We start from the raw sequence: 16,602 nt of genomic DNA on the forward strand, positions 1-16,602 counted from the left end.
TGCCCCCAAACTCGGGACCCGCCCCGCAGGCCTCGGCCCCGCCCCTTCCGCCGGCCGCATACGTCAGCTCGCCTCGCCCCGCCCCGCCGCCGCCCCGCCCCGCCCCGCCGCCGCCGCCTGCCCGCCCGCCCGCGAGAGGCCGCCTCTGCCTGGCCTGGGCCTGGAGCGGCGCACGGCGCAGTCCCTCCCCGCCATGGCCCTGGGAGGCGGCAGCACATGGCGGCCGCAGCGGCCATGAGCACGCCCGCGGCCCGCCCCGGCCCCCCCTAGAGCCCGCCGCCGCCCGGCCGCGCCACGGCCCCGCCGCCCCCGGCCCCGCCGCCCGCGGCCCCGCCGCCCCGCCGCCCCGCGCCCGCCGCCGCCGCCATGGGCGTGCAGGGCTTCCAGGACTACATCGAGAAGCACTGCCCGAGCGCCGTGGTGCCGGTGGAGCTGCAGAAGCTGGCCCGGGGCAGCCTGGTGGGCGGCGGGCGGCAGCGGCCCCCGCACACTCCGCTGCGCCTGCTGGTGGACGCCGACAACTGCCTGCACCGCCTCTACGGTGGCTTCTACACCGACTGGGTGAGCGGCGGCCAGTGGAACCACATGCTCGGCTACCTGGCCGCGCTGGCCAAGGCCTGCTTCGGCGGCAACATCGAGCTCTTCGTCTTCTTCAACGGCGCTCTCGAGAAGGCGCGGCTGCACGAGTGGGTCAAGCGGCAGGGCAACGAGCGCCAGACGGCGCAGCAGATCGTCAGCCATGTCCAGAACAAGGGCACCCCGCCGCCCAAGGTCTGGTTCCTGCCGCCGGTCTGCATGGCGCACTGCATCCGCCTGGCGCTCATCCGCTTCCACGTCAAGGTGCGGCCGGCCGGCGGGCGCGGCGGGAGCCGGGGTCCGGACTGGGCGGCGGTCCGGGCGGCCTGGGGCCGGTTGGGCCGGGGTTTGGGCCTGGGCCGGGGTCCGACTGGGTTCTGGGAGACCCTGGGCGGAGCCTGCCTGGGCCTGGGGGGTCCGGGGGTGGGGGCGGCGCTGAGACCGCAGGTCGGCGGGATTTCGGAGTCAGGGGACACCAGGGTCAGAGTGTGCTGGGGCCGGGGTCAGGGAGGTCGGGGGCTCGAGGTCAGGATGGGCCAGGGTCGCTCGAGCCCGGGGGTCAGGGTTGAGGTGTGGGCCGCAGGCGCCCCTCGTCCCTTCCCGTCCGCCGGGCCGCAAGATGGACGCTCCTCCTGGAACCCGGCTGGCGGCTGCGAGTGCCCGGGGGTCCTGCTGCCCAGGCGGTTCGAGACCCTCGGGACCAGCGGGTAGGTGCAGACCAGGCTTGCAGGGTGCAGCGCCCCTCTCTTGGATACCCCGGAGTGCTCCCCCAACTGTTTGAGGCAGGCTGACTAGCCTGAACTTGGACGAGGTACCTGTTTCCGAATAGCAGTGCTTGGACAGCAACAGGTTTTTCGTGGGGGTAGGTGGGCTAGATGGCGGCGAGAAGGGGTCCCCAGCAGTGGGGGTGGGTGGAAACTGCCAGGAGCTGTCACCGTGTCTCAGCCAGGCAGTGACCTGGATAAGGCCTGCGGAATTGGCCCGCCTCGAGGACCCAGGTCTATGCCCGGGTTCCCCGTAAGCTGACAGTTGTAGAGAAGTCTGATTTTTGTGTTAGATTTCAAAGTATAGTAACATTTGACACGATGAAATTTTATCAGTTCTGTGATTTAGAGTCTGTGTGAACAAAGTCTCGGGTTCTGTGTGTCCGCTGTGAAAGTAGTTCCCAGTCAGGAAACAGCGTGTGAATCAGTTTCCAGCACCGACTTCTCTGCGCTGTGGGGACTCCGCCACTTTGGGCCGAGCACCCAGGTAATTAGAGCTTGGCTGTGGCTGCCCTGCGGTCCCTTTGGCAGAGGGCGCCTGGCTGAACCTGGGCCTGGAGAACTTCAGGACCAGCACCGAGTGCAGAGATAACATGCAAATCACTGACTTCACTTGAATTTTGCTTTCTTTTTCACCGTTTTTCTTTAAAGTTTTTTGTGTGGGCTGTGTTGGTTTTCTGGTTCTTGTTCCTCTGTCTTCCAGTTTGTTTTCCCTTCCTTTATTTCTCCTTGAAACTGTTCGAAGCCCAAAGTTTGTGAAATTCAAACTCTTCCTGACTGTCCCTTACTGCCTTAGCTGAGATGGTGGTGGTTAAGCCGAAAGTGATAGCGGAAGTCCCACCCCGATCCTGTTGCAATTGGTGACAGGGTTTCTAAGCCTGCGGTCGAAGTTGCTGGCAGAACAGCTATTGGCCTGTGAGCAGGGCATCGAGGTAGCAGCGTTTCTCTCTGGGGAAGTTCGGGTGAGAGCGAGGGGCTGCTGCTGGCGTCTTCTGCTCTGGAGCCTGAGCTCTCGGAGAAATAAGGCAAGATCCCCAGAGGTGGTCCATACCTCTAGGAGATGTCATAGAATGTGAAGAGTTTTGTCTTGTGCAGAGATGGAAACTACTACTGGAAAGACGGCATGAACTTCCTAATCAAGTGACTTTCAAAAGAACACTATAAATTTTAGCATTTAAATCAGTGTGATGGTCCCTGCTAATGTCTCGCTTACCTACTAGGCACTCAGAATTTTGACCAATGTGTGAATAAGTGTGTGGAAACAAAATTTAAACTAGATTTGAGATCATTTCTTCCGCTTAGGTTTATGGATAGAAGATAATTTTGTCTGTAATTATTTTGCTTTGGATAAACTTTAAACTTCTATAGAATCATAGTATAGTGTTAATGGCACAGATTAAATAGTAATGACCATATTACCTGGTGGTCACCTATCTGGCAGCTTCACCTTTTTGGAAAATGCCTAAGAAATTTAGCTACTAGAAATTTCTCAGCAACCAAAGGAGAGGTCAGGAAGTTTGGGGACAGTGACCCAAAAAGAAAAAAAAAGTTATCTCTTTCCTCGTTGAAGGATCAAGTTCTCTTCCTCATAGACTCTCCTCTCCTTTTCAGATGTAATTCTAATAAACTTAGTTATCTGTTTCTGAACTCATCTTGAGAAAGGGTGCAGAGGGAAGTTGGCCAGAGACAGGAGCACCATTAATAGCAAGAAGTGACACTTCACAAGGGAGAAGATTAAAAAAACTTTAAAAAGACATAATTTTGGGGCTACTTAGAAAAACAGCTCTATGTACTTCATTAGCTCCTAAGGGGTTGGTACAATATTAATAAGGATGATTTTGAGTCAGAAGAATTTATGTTCAGCATTCTCTAAGGGAGTGAAGCAGTGAGTGCTATTTTTCAAAGATACCCGTTAAAATGGTTAAGTAAATTAATACCACGATGACATATTACTGCATACCTGTTAGAAGGGCTGAAATAAACAACACCAACAATACCAAGTGCTGACAGAAACGCTGAGCAGCTGGAATTGTTCCACATGGCTGGTGGGAATGCAGGAGGGCACTGCCACCCTGGAGAACAATTAAGTGATTTCTTATAGAATTGAACGTACATTTACCATAGCAATCCTACGTCTGTGTATTTACCTAATGAAAATTTTGTTCACACAAAAACCATATATGAATGTTCATAGTAGTTTTACTTATATTAGCCCAAACTTGAAACAACCAAAATATCCTTTAATAGATCTATCCTTTGATAGATGTCATACGTCTGTACTATGCAGTACTAGTTAGCAATAAAACGGGAGGAAGTATTGGTACATGCAACAACTTGGGTGAATCTTTAAGGTTTTTTGTTGAGTGAAAGAAGCCAGGCTCAAAAGATAACGCTCTATTTTTATGGCATTCTCTTAAGGGTAGACTGTAGTGATGGGCGCAGATCAGTGGTTGCCAGTGGGGAAGAGCAAGGGAGGGTGTGAATACAAAGGGACAGCAGGAGGGAGCTTTTGGGGTGATGGAATTGTTCTGTAGTGGCAATATTTTAAAGTCATAGAACTATACATCAAAAATAAATAAAAAGTAAATTTTACTGTGCGATAATTAGTACTTTTCAAAAAAAGTTATATAAAAATTAACAAATTGACATGAACACCTATGTGTAATGCTGGGCATATGAGGTATTTCTCCTATAAAAAATATACTATCTTATTGGTCTTTAGGCTCCTGTAAATGGGAAGAAAGATTTTAATTTCCTGTCAGCTTTGCTTAGAGAAATCTTTTTTGACTTAGAAGAGTATGTCTGATTAAGTACAATTATTGCTGTAAAGAAATACAGTAATAATTGTATTTCTTTAGCCATTAGAAATTGTTCAGGTCACTAAACTGCCTGGCCTGATTTTGGCTTCTGCTAGTTACTGGGAGCATTTCCTCTTCTGTGTCTTGAGTTTTCGTAACCTTTGGCACTTAGTGAGGAACTGATGTTTATTTAAAAATCTTAGTGGCATTAAATCCTTGGAGGTTTCCTAAATGTTCCTGTCACAAGACTTGTGTCAGTGTGTGGGTTTATGATGAAGTTCTTCAGATCTCGTCCTGAATCAGTGCTCTGGTGTATTTACTTAGATCTTACATAAAGCAGTGCTCATGTTTTAAGTCAGCAGAAGAATGTGAGATTCTACTGTGGCCTGAGGCTTTGGAATGATCTCTTTTTCTGTGTAGTTGATGGAGGTAGGAGGACTAACTTGTAGGGTGCCAGGCCTTTGGTAGGTACTCTCTCACAGCACCTCATTTAACCCTCAACATTTTGTTACCCCATTTTATATGGGAAGAAGTGGGCTTGCTGATTGACACCTGGAATAGGTAACCAGTAACCTCTTCAAGAGGGAAATGCCCTGCTGAAATCAAGGTTCATTTTTATTGTGTAAGAATGCTTTGGGGATGTGCCTACCTGCAGTTCACTTTCAGGTCAGATTTGATAGCAAAATGCCCCTACTGCTTTTTTCAGTTAGAATAGGAACGACACAGTTCCTACCAGTGAGACACTGAAAACTTGCAATATACCCTATTCTTAAACACCTCTAGTTGATCGGGGAATACTTAGGCTTCAAAGTTGACAGTGTTGTAACTCAAACCAGTCATCCATTTAAAATATTTACTTCCCAGTGTACCGGTTCTGTGACTGGCTTATTTCCTTAGCCTGATGTCTTCAAGGTTCATCCATGTTGTAAAATTGTGTTAAATTTCATTTTGTTTTTAAGGTTTAATAATACTCCATTGTGTGGATGGCTCACATTTGGTTTATCCACCCAGCCCTCCACAGATGCTTGAGCTGCTTTCCCTTTTGACTGTTGTGAATAATGAGTAGTGCTGCTGTGAACATGGGTGTACAAAATCTGTTCAGGTGTCTGCTTTCAGTTCTTTTGGATGTATACCCAGAAGGGGAATTGCTGGGTCAGTTGGTAGTTTTATGTTTATAAAGTTAATGTTTTTATGTTTATAATTTCTCAAGGAATCACCATACTGGTTTTCACAGCAGCTGCCTACATATATTTTATATATTATATAATGTATTATCACAATGTAGTTTTAATTTTTTAAGGTTAATGTGATGTCACAATATATTATTCAGGACTTTGGGTTTTTGTAAGTATGTAAAAAAATCTTTCCATGTCTATACTTACAGTTCTAATTCATTTTAATGCCTGCATAGAATTCCATAAGTTATCCAACCCTTTCAAATGATATGCACACATACTAGGTTGCTAACACCCTAGAGTCATCCTTGGCATTTCATCATCCCATCCTGCTAGGCCCTACAATGTGTCGTGTCAGTTCTAGCCCAGCAGTCCCTCCCTTACCTTTTTCATCATTTCTAATAACCCCAACACCTGAACTTACCAAATATACCCAAAAGGTCTAACAGGTGCTTTGCAAACCCATTGGTGGGTTGTGACATCAAATTATTGGGTGTTTACTAGCAATTAGAAAAAAATGATAAAGAATAAAATAGAACAAAAAGTAGAATGCAGGACATATACTAAGGGTAAGTACCACTTCATTAAACCATGTCTTACTAATGGGGAGTAGTCAGAATTGCCTCTGGATCTGACTGGGCTCCCACACCTGGTGTCTCACCAGTGAACCTCATTTCTGATGGGCCACTCTCCTGCCAATGACTTGAACAAACCATTAATCTAAACCCTTTATTCAGGCTTTTAGACCCTCCTGCAGTCTGAACCCATTTCACTTTCCTTCATGTTTCACAGTTCTTTTACTGTACTTTTTAAATGCTCCCAAACTGCTCACCGTTTCCCCAAGAAATGTCCAACTTCCCAACTTCTGCTTATGTTGCTCCCTTTTGTCTAACTACCCTATTTTTGCTTGTCAGTATTTTACTCATACTTGAAGGCCCATCTCAAATGCCAGCTTCCTTCACAGAGTCTCTTCTAATGTTCCCAAAGATGGACCAGGGACACACATGGAGCTCATCTGTATTTGCAGTGGTAGTTCCTGCAGTCTGCTTTCTCACACTACCTGCATATGTATCTCCCCCACTAACTCTATGCTGCTTGAGGCCAGGAATTGATTTTACTCTTTGTATCTCCGATATGTTTAGTGTAGGCACTCAACTTTTAAATCAAATATTTGCTTTGTTCTGTTTACATAGCCAGGCAAATTATTTTCTTTTAACACCTGGATCAATGGCCATTATGTAAGATTGTTTCTTACCTTAAATTTCTTATACCGTGTTTTCTAACTGGCTCCCAGTGATGACTTATCCTCCCTTTAGCAAACATTGAAGGCCTGCTATTGGCCAGGCATGAGTGACTATAGTAGGAAAGAAGGACTCCTTTTAAGGAGCTTAGTCTAGTGGGGGCAGGGGACTCATTTATATCATTTTTCTATATCATCATTTGGAACTTCCTTTGATGCCTTAGGACAATCTCTTTAGTCGTTGAAGGCCAGTGAGTGGTTCTCTTGGGTTTGGGGGTGGTTTTGACAATGTCTAGCAACATTTTTAGTATTCACAACTTGAGGACATCTGTCTGGTGGACAGAGGCCCAGGATGCTGCTGAATATCCTATAATGCACAGAACAATCCCACAGCAAAGAAGTATCCATCCCCAAGTATCTGTAGTGTCTCAGAGGCTAGGATATCCTGGTGTGAACAAATCAAAGAATTCTAAAGTTTGGGCCTTTAGCAAAGCCGTATAACTGTTTGAAATAGAGGTTTCTAAGTATACCAGCAAGAGGAGTAATCAAAAATACAACTTAGTTTTCTAAATTAAAATATGCGCATATACATACCCCATTTCTAAAATGTTTCTAGACCTACATTGCTCTTTCCTTTTGTTTTTGTACAGGGGATTTATACAGTGGAAAGAAACTAATTAGCACACGCTACACATTCCAGCCTCAGTAAGCCAAATATCATGTAATATGAAGAGGAAGTTATTTATTTTATTAAAAAACTTTTGAGATATTACATTACTGTTATATGAGATATAACATTGACATTACATTACTTTCAGGTGTACAACATAATGATTCAATATATGTATATATTGTGAAATGATCAGCACAATAAGTCTAGTTAACACTTCACATAGTTATAAAAATTTTTTTCTTTTGATGAGAACTTTTGTTGTTGTTTGTTTTAGAGAGGAAAGGAGAGGGAGAGAGAAAGAACATTGATATGAGAGAGAAACATCTATCAGTTGCCTGTCGTACACACGCTGACTGGGGATTGAACCCAAAACCTAGGTATGTGTCCTGGTTAGGAATCAGACCTGCAACCCTTTGGTGCACAGGACGATGCCCAACCAACTGAGGCACCCAGCCAGGGCTTATGATGAAAACTTTTAAGATCTCTCTAAACAACTTTCAAATATATAATACCGTACTATTAATGTTAACGTTAGTTGCCATGCTCTACATTACATCCCCAAGACTTACTTTATACTGGAAATTTGTACCTTTTGAACACCTTCACCTATTTTGCCCACCCCTCACCCTGCAGAGGAGATTCTTTAGAATTTTAATTTCCACTGGCTTTATAAACAAAATTTAAAAAATAAAACAATTAGACATAAAGGAATCAGTTTAGATAAAAATATTCTAAAATTCTCCAAATATCTCTATATAGCTGGCATCATTTGTTTTATTTTTAATTATGCTTATGTTTTCTGTAGTAAGTCCTTTGATGACCTTGCCTGTTACCTGTTTCTTAGAGCATTATCTGTGTAGTAGGTCTTTACAATACATGTGATAAATGGATATGTAAACCAGTTCCAGCCTCACCAGCTATCAGTCCCCTTGTGCAAGGCAGTATTATGGCAGAAAGATGGTAGAACGTTTGTGGTCAAACCCAGTGAAGTCAATTTCACTGATAAGTAGTCTCAGCCTGGCCACCTGCCACTTTAAAGGCATTATCTTTGAATAAGCCCTTTATGCTTCTTAATCTTGGAGCTGTATTGAAGACATAAGAGTTAACTGCTTAGGGAAGTTGGCTGAATTTAGCCATCTTCTCTTCCTTGTTTTACCTAGTTCTATCAACATTGTTTCTAGGCATCTTAGGGCCAGTATAGAGTTGAACTTGATACACTGAATTATCTGCAAAGGTGACTAGTTAAGGTGCAGTAGTTAAGGATCTGTGATCTAGAAATGCTATCCTTTTGTGCCCCAGTCATTTGGCTTTTCCTGCTTGTCTCTGTTAATGAATTGGCTGCTTTGGAAAGACTGAACCTACCATGCTATTGGTGTTTTGCCAATTAGTGTAGAAAAGTATAGAGGAAGGTGTGTTGCTGGTGGGTTGACTTTTGTAGGTCTACAGTGCATTGTTCATCTCAGCAGCAGAACTGCCAACCAGTCGAGATGGGGGCCACCTCACTGCACTGCTTGGAAAAGTGCAAGCACTGTGGTGTTTTATTCACCTGCACCTATGTGAGTCACAAAATATTTCAATAAAGAGTTTGCAAGATGTTACCATCTTGAAATAAATTGTATCCATCTGAGATTCATTTTCCTGAATTCTGGAACTTAAATTTTACTGTATTGTATTTTGGAATTAGGTTTTTAACAATATTATTTCTAGGAGTTAGCTGAGTTATGAAATTAATATAGTAGGCTAAATAGACACTGAATACAAATAATATAGGTGTTCTATTCTTTTACCATTTTTATGTTTTACTTTTAAAGTTTATAAAGTTTAATTTGCATTTCTTTTATGACATCCACTGTCTCATTATTATTATTTTCTTAATCCTTACTGGAGGATATTTTTTCCATTGACTTTTTTTTTTTTTTAAGGGGGGGGAACTTTCACATGGGAGAGAGACATCAGTTGGCTGCCTCCCCATACTTGCCCCAAAAGGGGGTGGGGATCAAGCCTGCAACCAAGGTATGTGCCCTTGGCTGGGAATTGAACCGAGACTCTTCACTCTTCAGTCTGTGGGCCTACGCTTAACCACGGAACCAAACCAGCCAGGGCTTATTAATTTTTTTTAGCAGAGAAAGAAAACAATTTTATTATTGAATAAGTATTGAACTCATACTACAATCACATTACAGACAATCTGCTAAAGAGATTGCAAAGGAAAAGAGAAATCTCACCCTTTTATATAGCCTGGCAGATACAGTCCATTACATACATGCCAATGTCATTATCCAAAGGAAAAATAAAACTTCTATCTTTTGACAAGTTGGATGTTAAATCATGGAGTCCAGCATCTGAGTTCCTGAGAAGATGGGGAGAGTGGGTGTCACTCTTCATTATTATAAATTTTTTTAAAAAATATATCTTTATTGATTTCAGAAAGAGGAAGGGCGAGAGAGAGAGAGAGACATCAATGATGAGAGAGTCATTGATCAGCTGCAGCCTGCAACCCGGGCATGTGCCCTGACCGGGAATCGAACCCTGATCTCCTGGATCCGAGGTCGATGCTCAACCGCTGAGCCATGCCCAGCTGGGCTATTATACATTTTTATTTTTTAAATTGTGGTAAACTGCTCTAGCTACTGCGGCTCAGTTGGTTGAACATCGTCTCATGCACTGAAAGGCTGTCTGTTCGATTCCCTGTCAGGGCACATACCCAGGTTGTGGGTTTGATCCCTAGTCAGGATACATATAGTTTCTCTCTTACACTGATGTTTCTCTCTCTCTCTCCCTCTCTTTTTCTCTCCCCTTCTCCCTTTCCCTCTCTCTCAAAAAAAATCAATAAAAAATATATTTAAAAAAAATTGTGCTTAACTATACATAACAAAATTTTTACCATATTAGACATTGTTAAGTGTATAGTTCAGTGGAAATTAAGTTCATGCACACTGTTGTGCAACTATCACCACCATTCATCTCCAGAACTTATCTTTTCAAACTGAAACCCTGTGCCCATTAAACACTAATTCTCTGTTCCTCCTCCCCCAGACCCTTGCACCCACTGTTCTACTCTCTGTCTCTGAGAATCTGATGACTCTGGGTCCCTCATATGAGGGGAACCACACAGTATTTGTCCTTTGTGACTGGCTTATTTCACTGAGCATAATGTACTCAAAGTTCATCCATGTGCTCACATGTGTCAGAATTTCCTTTTAAAGGCTGGATAATATTCTCTTGAATGTATGTACTACGCTTTGCTTATCTGTTGCTTTTACCTTTTGGCTATTATGAATAATATTGCTATGAAAATGGGTGTGCAAATGTCTGAGTTCTTGCTTTCGATTCTTTTGGGTATATACCCAGAAATGTCCTCTTATGTTTAGGTTGACATATTTTTTAAATCTGATAGCTGGCTGGAGGATGTGTCACATTATTCCTTGAGGTGGTGTAAAATTATTCTAAAGAAAAACCGCAGCCCTAGCTAGTTTGGTTCAGTGATTAGAGCGTCTGCCTACGGACTGAAGGGTCCCTGGCTTGATTCCAGCCAAGAGCACGAACCTTGGTTACAGGCTCAGTCCCCAGTCCCTCTCAGGGCACATGCAGGAGACAAACCAATCAATGTCTCTCACATCTGTTTTTCTCTCTCTCCCTTCCACTCTCTGAAAAGCAATGGAAAACACATCCTTGGTTGAGGAGAAAAAGAAGAACCGTATACAGTATTTTTTCTTTGTGTCAGAAAATCTATATATGACAGCTCAGTATTTCAGGTCCTGTGTGAAATGTATGAAGAAGCAGATCCCTTTTTACATAACTTACTTAAAAATAAATAGTAGCTGACATTTATCAAGCAATTTTTATTTATGAATGATTTGAGCTGTTTACATATAGTAACTCATTTAATCACGACAGCTACCCTATGAGGTAGGGGAATACTATTATCTTTGCAGATGAAGAAATGGAAGTACAGAAATTATTAAAGTAGGCAGTGGAGTTCACTCACCTGGTGCCAGAGACAAAACCTCACTGTACAAGTGCTTCTTCACTGGAGATTAGGAGTAAGTAACTGTTACCTTTTCATTCTTACAGGACTGTCCCCATAGCTGCTTTCAGCATTAAAATAAAGAATTACACTTGCAAAGTAAACTTGGAAATGTTTTAGTTATCATTCCTTGTAAAAGTTTTTGATGTATCTGCCTTTTTAATGATGAAACTTAAAACTATTGAAATAAAAACTTACCCAGGATTCTTTGGTAAATATAATAGTAGCAAAAAATTTTCCCCTGCTTAGTACAAAGTACTTCATTAGGACCAAAAATAGGGCATTTTGCCAGCTACTAAAGCTCGTCAATGCTGACTGCATCCACCATATTTCTTATGGACAGATGGGTGGAGAGGGGAGGCAAGGAGCTTGGTGGTTCCTGGTCTTGCAGCTCCCACAGCACGTGGTTAAGAATAATGTGCTCTGTGCTCTGCACGCAGGAGCTCCAGGATTTCACCTCCTTGGTCCGAAATTGCATTTTGATACAGTGTGATGGCAGCCACAGCAAAAATAAATCATGGCCTCCTACCTTTAAGGTGGCAGGTGGTCTCTGGTTACCAACCAGCATAGTGTTTTCTGAAAGGAGGCCACACATGATTCTAAGTCTGGCTCACTCTGTGGGTGGGAGGCTATATTCCCTGCTGTTAACACCTGAAACAAGGTAAGTTTGGGGCTTGATTTTTTTTTAAAATTTTTTTTTTAAGCTCACTTTTAGTTTTTGAGAGTTCAAATTGAAATAACCTTCCCAACATTGTATTTAATAGTTTTGCGCACTTCTAAAATTAGAATGAAGAATTAGACAAACCAATTGCATTGTATTGTGCCCAGCTCAAGCCAGGAACTGGAAGGCCAGAGCACTGGAGCAACAGAACAGGTGGGATCGTAGATTAGACACGAGATGGGAAACAGGAGTAAAGGCATTCAGACAGAAGAAAAGACACTCGAAGGAAAAAGAACAGCTGAGGCCTTGTCAGATCCTGCTTACCAAAGCTTCAGCTCTGAATTTAATTTTTATTTTTAGTTAAATAACTGCCTCTCAAGGTGTATTTTGACACATCTCAGAACTTTTTCCTGTCCCTACCCAAATTGCATCAAAGTCGCCTTTTTGCCCCATCTAGTCCTTGGCACCCAGCTCTTCATCAGGCTCTTTGACTCTTGACTGTTGGACTTCATTCATTCACTCACAGGTTTGTAGTTAATTCAGTCCCATCTGTGGAAGGCCTTCTACCTCCCTTAGTTGGATTATCGTGGAAGAGTTGTTTTCTCTTACAGTCTTTTGGAGACATTGCCCGCTCACCTGATGAAGTAGCTGAAAACAGTCTTTCAGCTGGTGTCCTATAGAATATTGTCATTTTTCTTTTAAAATAAGCTTTTTTTGGAATAATTTTACATTGATAGAAAAGTTGCAAAGATGGTTCAGAAAGTTCTCGAATATCCTTCATTCAGGTTCCATGCATGTTAACATCCCAGAAGCTGTTGTAATTATCAAAATTGAGAAATTAGCATTGGTGCAGTACCCTTAACTGCATTATGTACTTTATTCAGATTTCATCAGTTTTCCACCCGTGTCATTTTTGGCTCCAGGACCCAATCCTGGGTACCCTGTAGCCTGAAGCTGTCTTGTCTCGTTGGTCCCCTCTGGTCTGAAACAGCTCAGCCTCTGCTTCTTTTGACACTTTGGAGGACTGATCAGGTATTTTGTAGGCTGGCCTCTGATTTTGGCTGTCTGATGTTTTCTTATGATTTGGGGAAAAGACCCAGAGGTGCAGTGCCTGTCTTAGCGTGCTGTACCGTGGGTCGCATTATGTGAGCAGGACTTGGCTGATTGTAACCCTGGTCACTTGGTGAGTTGGTGAGTGACCCTGGTCACTTGGTTTGTTGGGCCTCTGTTTTGTGATGTGACTATTGTCTCCTTTGCTGGTTTGGTTCTTGGAAGCCTTTATTCAGTCCAGCTCACATTCAAAGGGAGGGGAGGGATTTTACATTATTTGAATTCTTTAGGGAAGATTTCTGTCAACTTCCCTCTGTATTTATTTCATCATTTATATATACCAGTATGTACTCGCGTATTCATTGTATACTTTGGGTTATAACCCAGTACATGCTATTTTATTCTGTGGCACAAATTGTTCCAGCTTTGGCCATTGGGTATCTTTCAGGTGGGCTTCTGTGTCCCTCTGACACACCCCATCCTTTGTTTGCGAACACTGCCTTTCTTTCTGGCACCGTGAAGTAGATGCTCTGGGCTCTTCTTAGGTTTTCCTGTCCCAGCATCACCCATTTTTCTTAATGGTTGTGGTTCTTTTTAATGGAGAATGGTATTTAGAAACCAGACCTGGATTCAGATGTTCTCACTTTTGGGGTGCTGCTGCTTCTCAGCCCTTGGCTGACAGCTGAGAGATGTACCTATGAAGACTAACCCACACGTACACACTTAACTTGTATGATTTCTGTGCCTGCTTGTTTGTGTTGTTACCTGCACACCAGTTCTTATGGACATCTCCATGGCTAACCCAGCACCACAGGGCCATGCTGGCTTCCTCCCTTTGCACATTTCTTATCCCATTCTCTGACGGGAAGACACCAGCTCATCCATCTCTATTTACTCCCACCTTACACGTGAGTGGTTTCTGCACTCTTCGCGTGCACCCCAGGAGACAGATTACCAAGAAGTGTTCAGTGTCTGTGTGCCATCTCTTTCCTCAGGCCTCACACTTCCACTCACAACATTGTTTTCCAATGTTACTTTGGGGCGCTTCTCCCACCCCACTCAGTGGGATTATTTCAGACATTTTATAATGCACTTGGATACATTTGTCAGTCTGCATTCTGTCCTGGCATCCCTGACGACCTGGTGGATGTTTTAAAAATTTGTGTACATTGAAGTTCATTCTCTATATGAGATGTACAGTCGCCTGAGCTTGTACAGATATATAGAGTCATACTATGTCCACCACTCAGACAATTAGCTCTGAACTCTTTCAGGGTTTTTGCAGTTTTTCTTTTTCTTTCCTAAGTGAGTGTTACTGTACCCTACTTCCATTGTTCGCCCATTGGGGAGGATTCCTATTATCTTAAGGTTTTTAATGCCATGTTGCCATTTCTCACATAAAAACATAATGGGTTTTAACCTTGGGGAAGAATATGAGAATTTTAGAAGCTGAAGGAACCTGAGATCCACTGATTTTACATTCTTAGCTGGGCAGGTTGGGCATCAAGCCAGAATTGGAACCTAGACATTTTGGCTCTCCTCCCCATCACTGTCAAGACCAGGGCACAGATTGCCTCACTTTAATTTAGGCCTGAAGTCTGTGCTTATGGGTGTGATTTCTTTACTTTTTGTTTTAGGAGGTTAATTCTAACAGGCAAGTATTATTTAATGGGTGAGCTTTGGGGGAGGATTTAAGGTATTGTTAATCGCTTGCTGATTAGTATTGTAGTGAATTATTAACAATTCATTCACTTTGCTTTTTAATGCCAGTCTAAAACCAGATGTTCTGAATGAACAAGGAATTATATTTGGGAAAGAGGTGACTGTGGAATACTCCACATTCTATTCTCTAGAGGCAGATAAAAACTCTCTAGAAGTCTTTACTGGATTTGGCTTCTACTGAACAGAGTATATCTTATTAATCTTTATAGGTAGTTTAAAGACTCTTTGGGGGCCCCTGAAATGGGACCCTCCAGTGTTTTTCATTCTTTTGGTGTCTACTGTGTGCCAGACACTAAGCTAGACCCTTGATATTCAAATGAGTAAGCTTTGTACCTGCTCATCTGGCAAGAGAGGGGCATAGGGGCATGTGAAAGGGGGAGCATTTGTCCCCAATTTGGTGGCACAGAGGTGGCCAGCATGAGCATTTCTTATACTAGTGCTGCTTCAGCTTTTTTTTGGATTTTTTTTTTCTTTTAAAAAAGTCTTTTATAAGCATAATTGTACCACTCTGACACAACTATGTTGGTTTTTGCCTTTTTCCTTCGTCTTTTCTCATAGTTTTACATGATTGTATGTATTTTACATGGTTGTATGTACAGGATATTGTATTCTGAAATGGTTTTGTTTAGTATTTTTTCATAAGGTTTTCCCAGGTTTCTTCACAACACCAGGTAGCTTCTGTACTTACCCAGCTCCTTAATGTTAACTTTTTTCCCCCACAGCAGTCTACCCTGACCCTTTCTATGTTCCCAACGTTTTTTATTGGGTGCGTTGGTTTCTTAGGCTCTATTTCCTGGAGTAAGATTACTGGGTCAGAGAGCATGACCATTTTACAATTCTGGAAATACATTGCCTATTGTTTTACAACCCAACAGCCTTCCTTGAAATCGTGCCAGATTAGACTGATAAACTTCCTACTCTGCCGCCTGCACCTACCACCTTCCTCAGGGTCAGCAGGGTGGGGCTGGACACACACCATGCTCACCTCCAGGCCTTGCAACCTGGTTCTTCTGGTGATTATGATCGAACCCATCTGGGCAGTCCCTGAAGGGCTGGCCCCCTCTCTTGCCTCCAGGTGGTTGTGAGGATAATGTGGTAATAATGTCAGGAGACATGCTGCCCAGTGACTGGCAGCAAGCTGGTCCTCAGGGACAACAAGCCACGTCACCTCTGGACTGCTCTAGAGGTGGGCAGAGCCCAGCTCTGAACTGCTCCCAGCTGCAGTTTCCTGAAGAATGGGTTAGTAAACTCTTGTCCCAAAATATAAATATTGAGTATGCAATACTCAACTTATATGTTTAATTCTGCCTTATCTTCTCTGCAAGATGTCTGATCTATGGAGCAAGCAGCCATGCAGTCTTTTCTAGAAGTCCTTGGAGAGCTGGGAAGCAAAGGTGTGGTAGCTCACACCCTTTCATTTCAGGGCCTCTTAAGTTTTAAGAGACTGTACAGACTTACTGTTAAAGATGTTGGCAAAACACCCAGGACCCACTGGTGATTTAAAAATGCTTTAAGACATCGCTATAAATATAAAGTTCTGTGTAATAAGTGATTTGAGGTAGAGAGCTTAAACTTGATATCCTTTTTAGAATGTGAGAAGATGAAACTGGCCTAATTTTAGGGGTTTTTTTTTAACTATACTTTTCTACTTTAGTGGAATATACAATGTTTTTAGATTAAGGGATAAAATAAAGCAAGATTCTCCTAAGAAATAGAACATTAGTTGACCAATTGCATGTTTTTGGTTTTTTCTTACAAACTAAAATATTTTTATTAGAAACTTTACCTCAAGAATACAGAAAATTTATTTTTCCTTTAAATATACATCTTTAAGAGGTTTGCTTTGCCTCTAAATGAGATTTCATTGTAACTAACTTTCCAACAAAGTTTGGTGTCCGCTTCTGGTAAGAGAATCA

General features: G+C 43.1%; 1 protein-coding gene across 2 annotated transcripts in view; it reads left to right on the forward strand.

The window, feature by feature from the left end:
• The first annotated feature begins 343 nt into the window (after nucleotides 1–343).
• FAM120A (family with sequence similarity 120 member A) overlaps nucleotides 344–16,602 on the forward strand; it is a 96,523-nt gene continuing 80,264 nt past the window's right edge. For both annotated transcript variants that reach the window (XM_016214323.2, XM_016214324.2), the window contains exon 1: nucleotides 344–840. In XM_016214323.2, coding sequence (XP_016069809.2) covers nucleotides 367–840 — 474 coding nt within the window. In that variant the 5' untranslated portion in view covers nucleotides 344–366. The remainder of the gene's footprint in view (nucleotides 841–16,602) is intronic.

This window comes from Miniopterus natalensis, chromosome 12 (assembly GCF_054644295.1).
Source record: "Miniopterus natalensis isolate mMinNat1 chromosome 12, mMinNat1.hap1, whole genome shotgun sequence".
NCBI lineage: Eukaryota > Metazoa > Chordata > Mammalia > Chiroptera > Miniopteridae > Miniopterus > Miniopterus natalensis.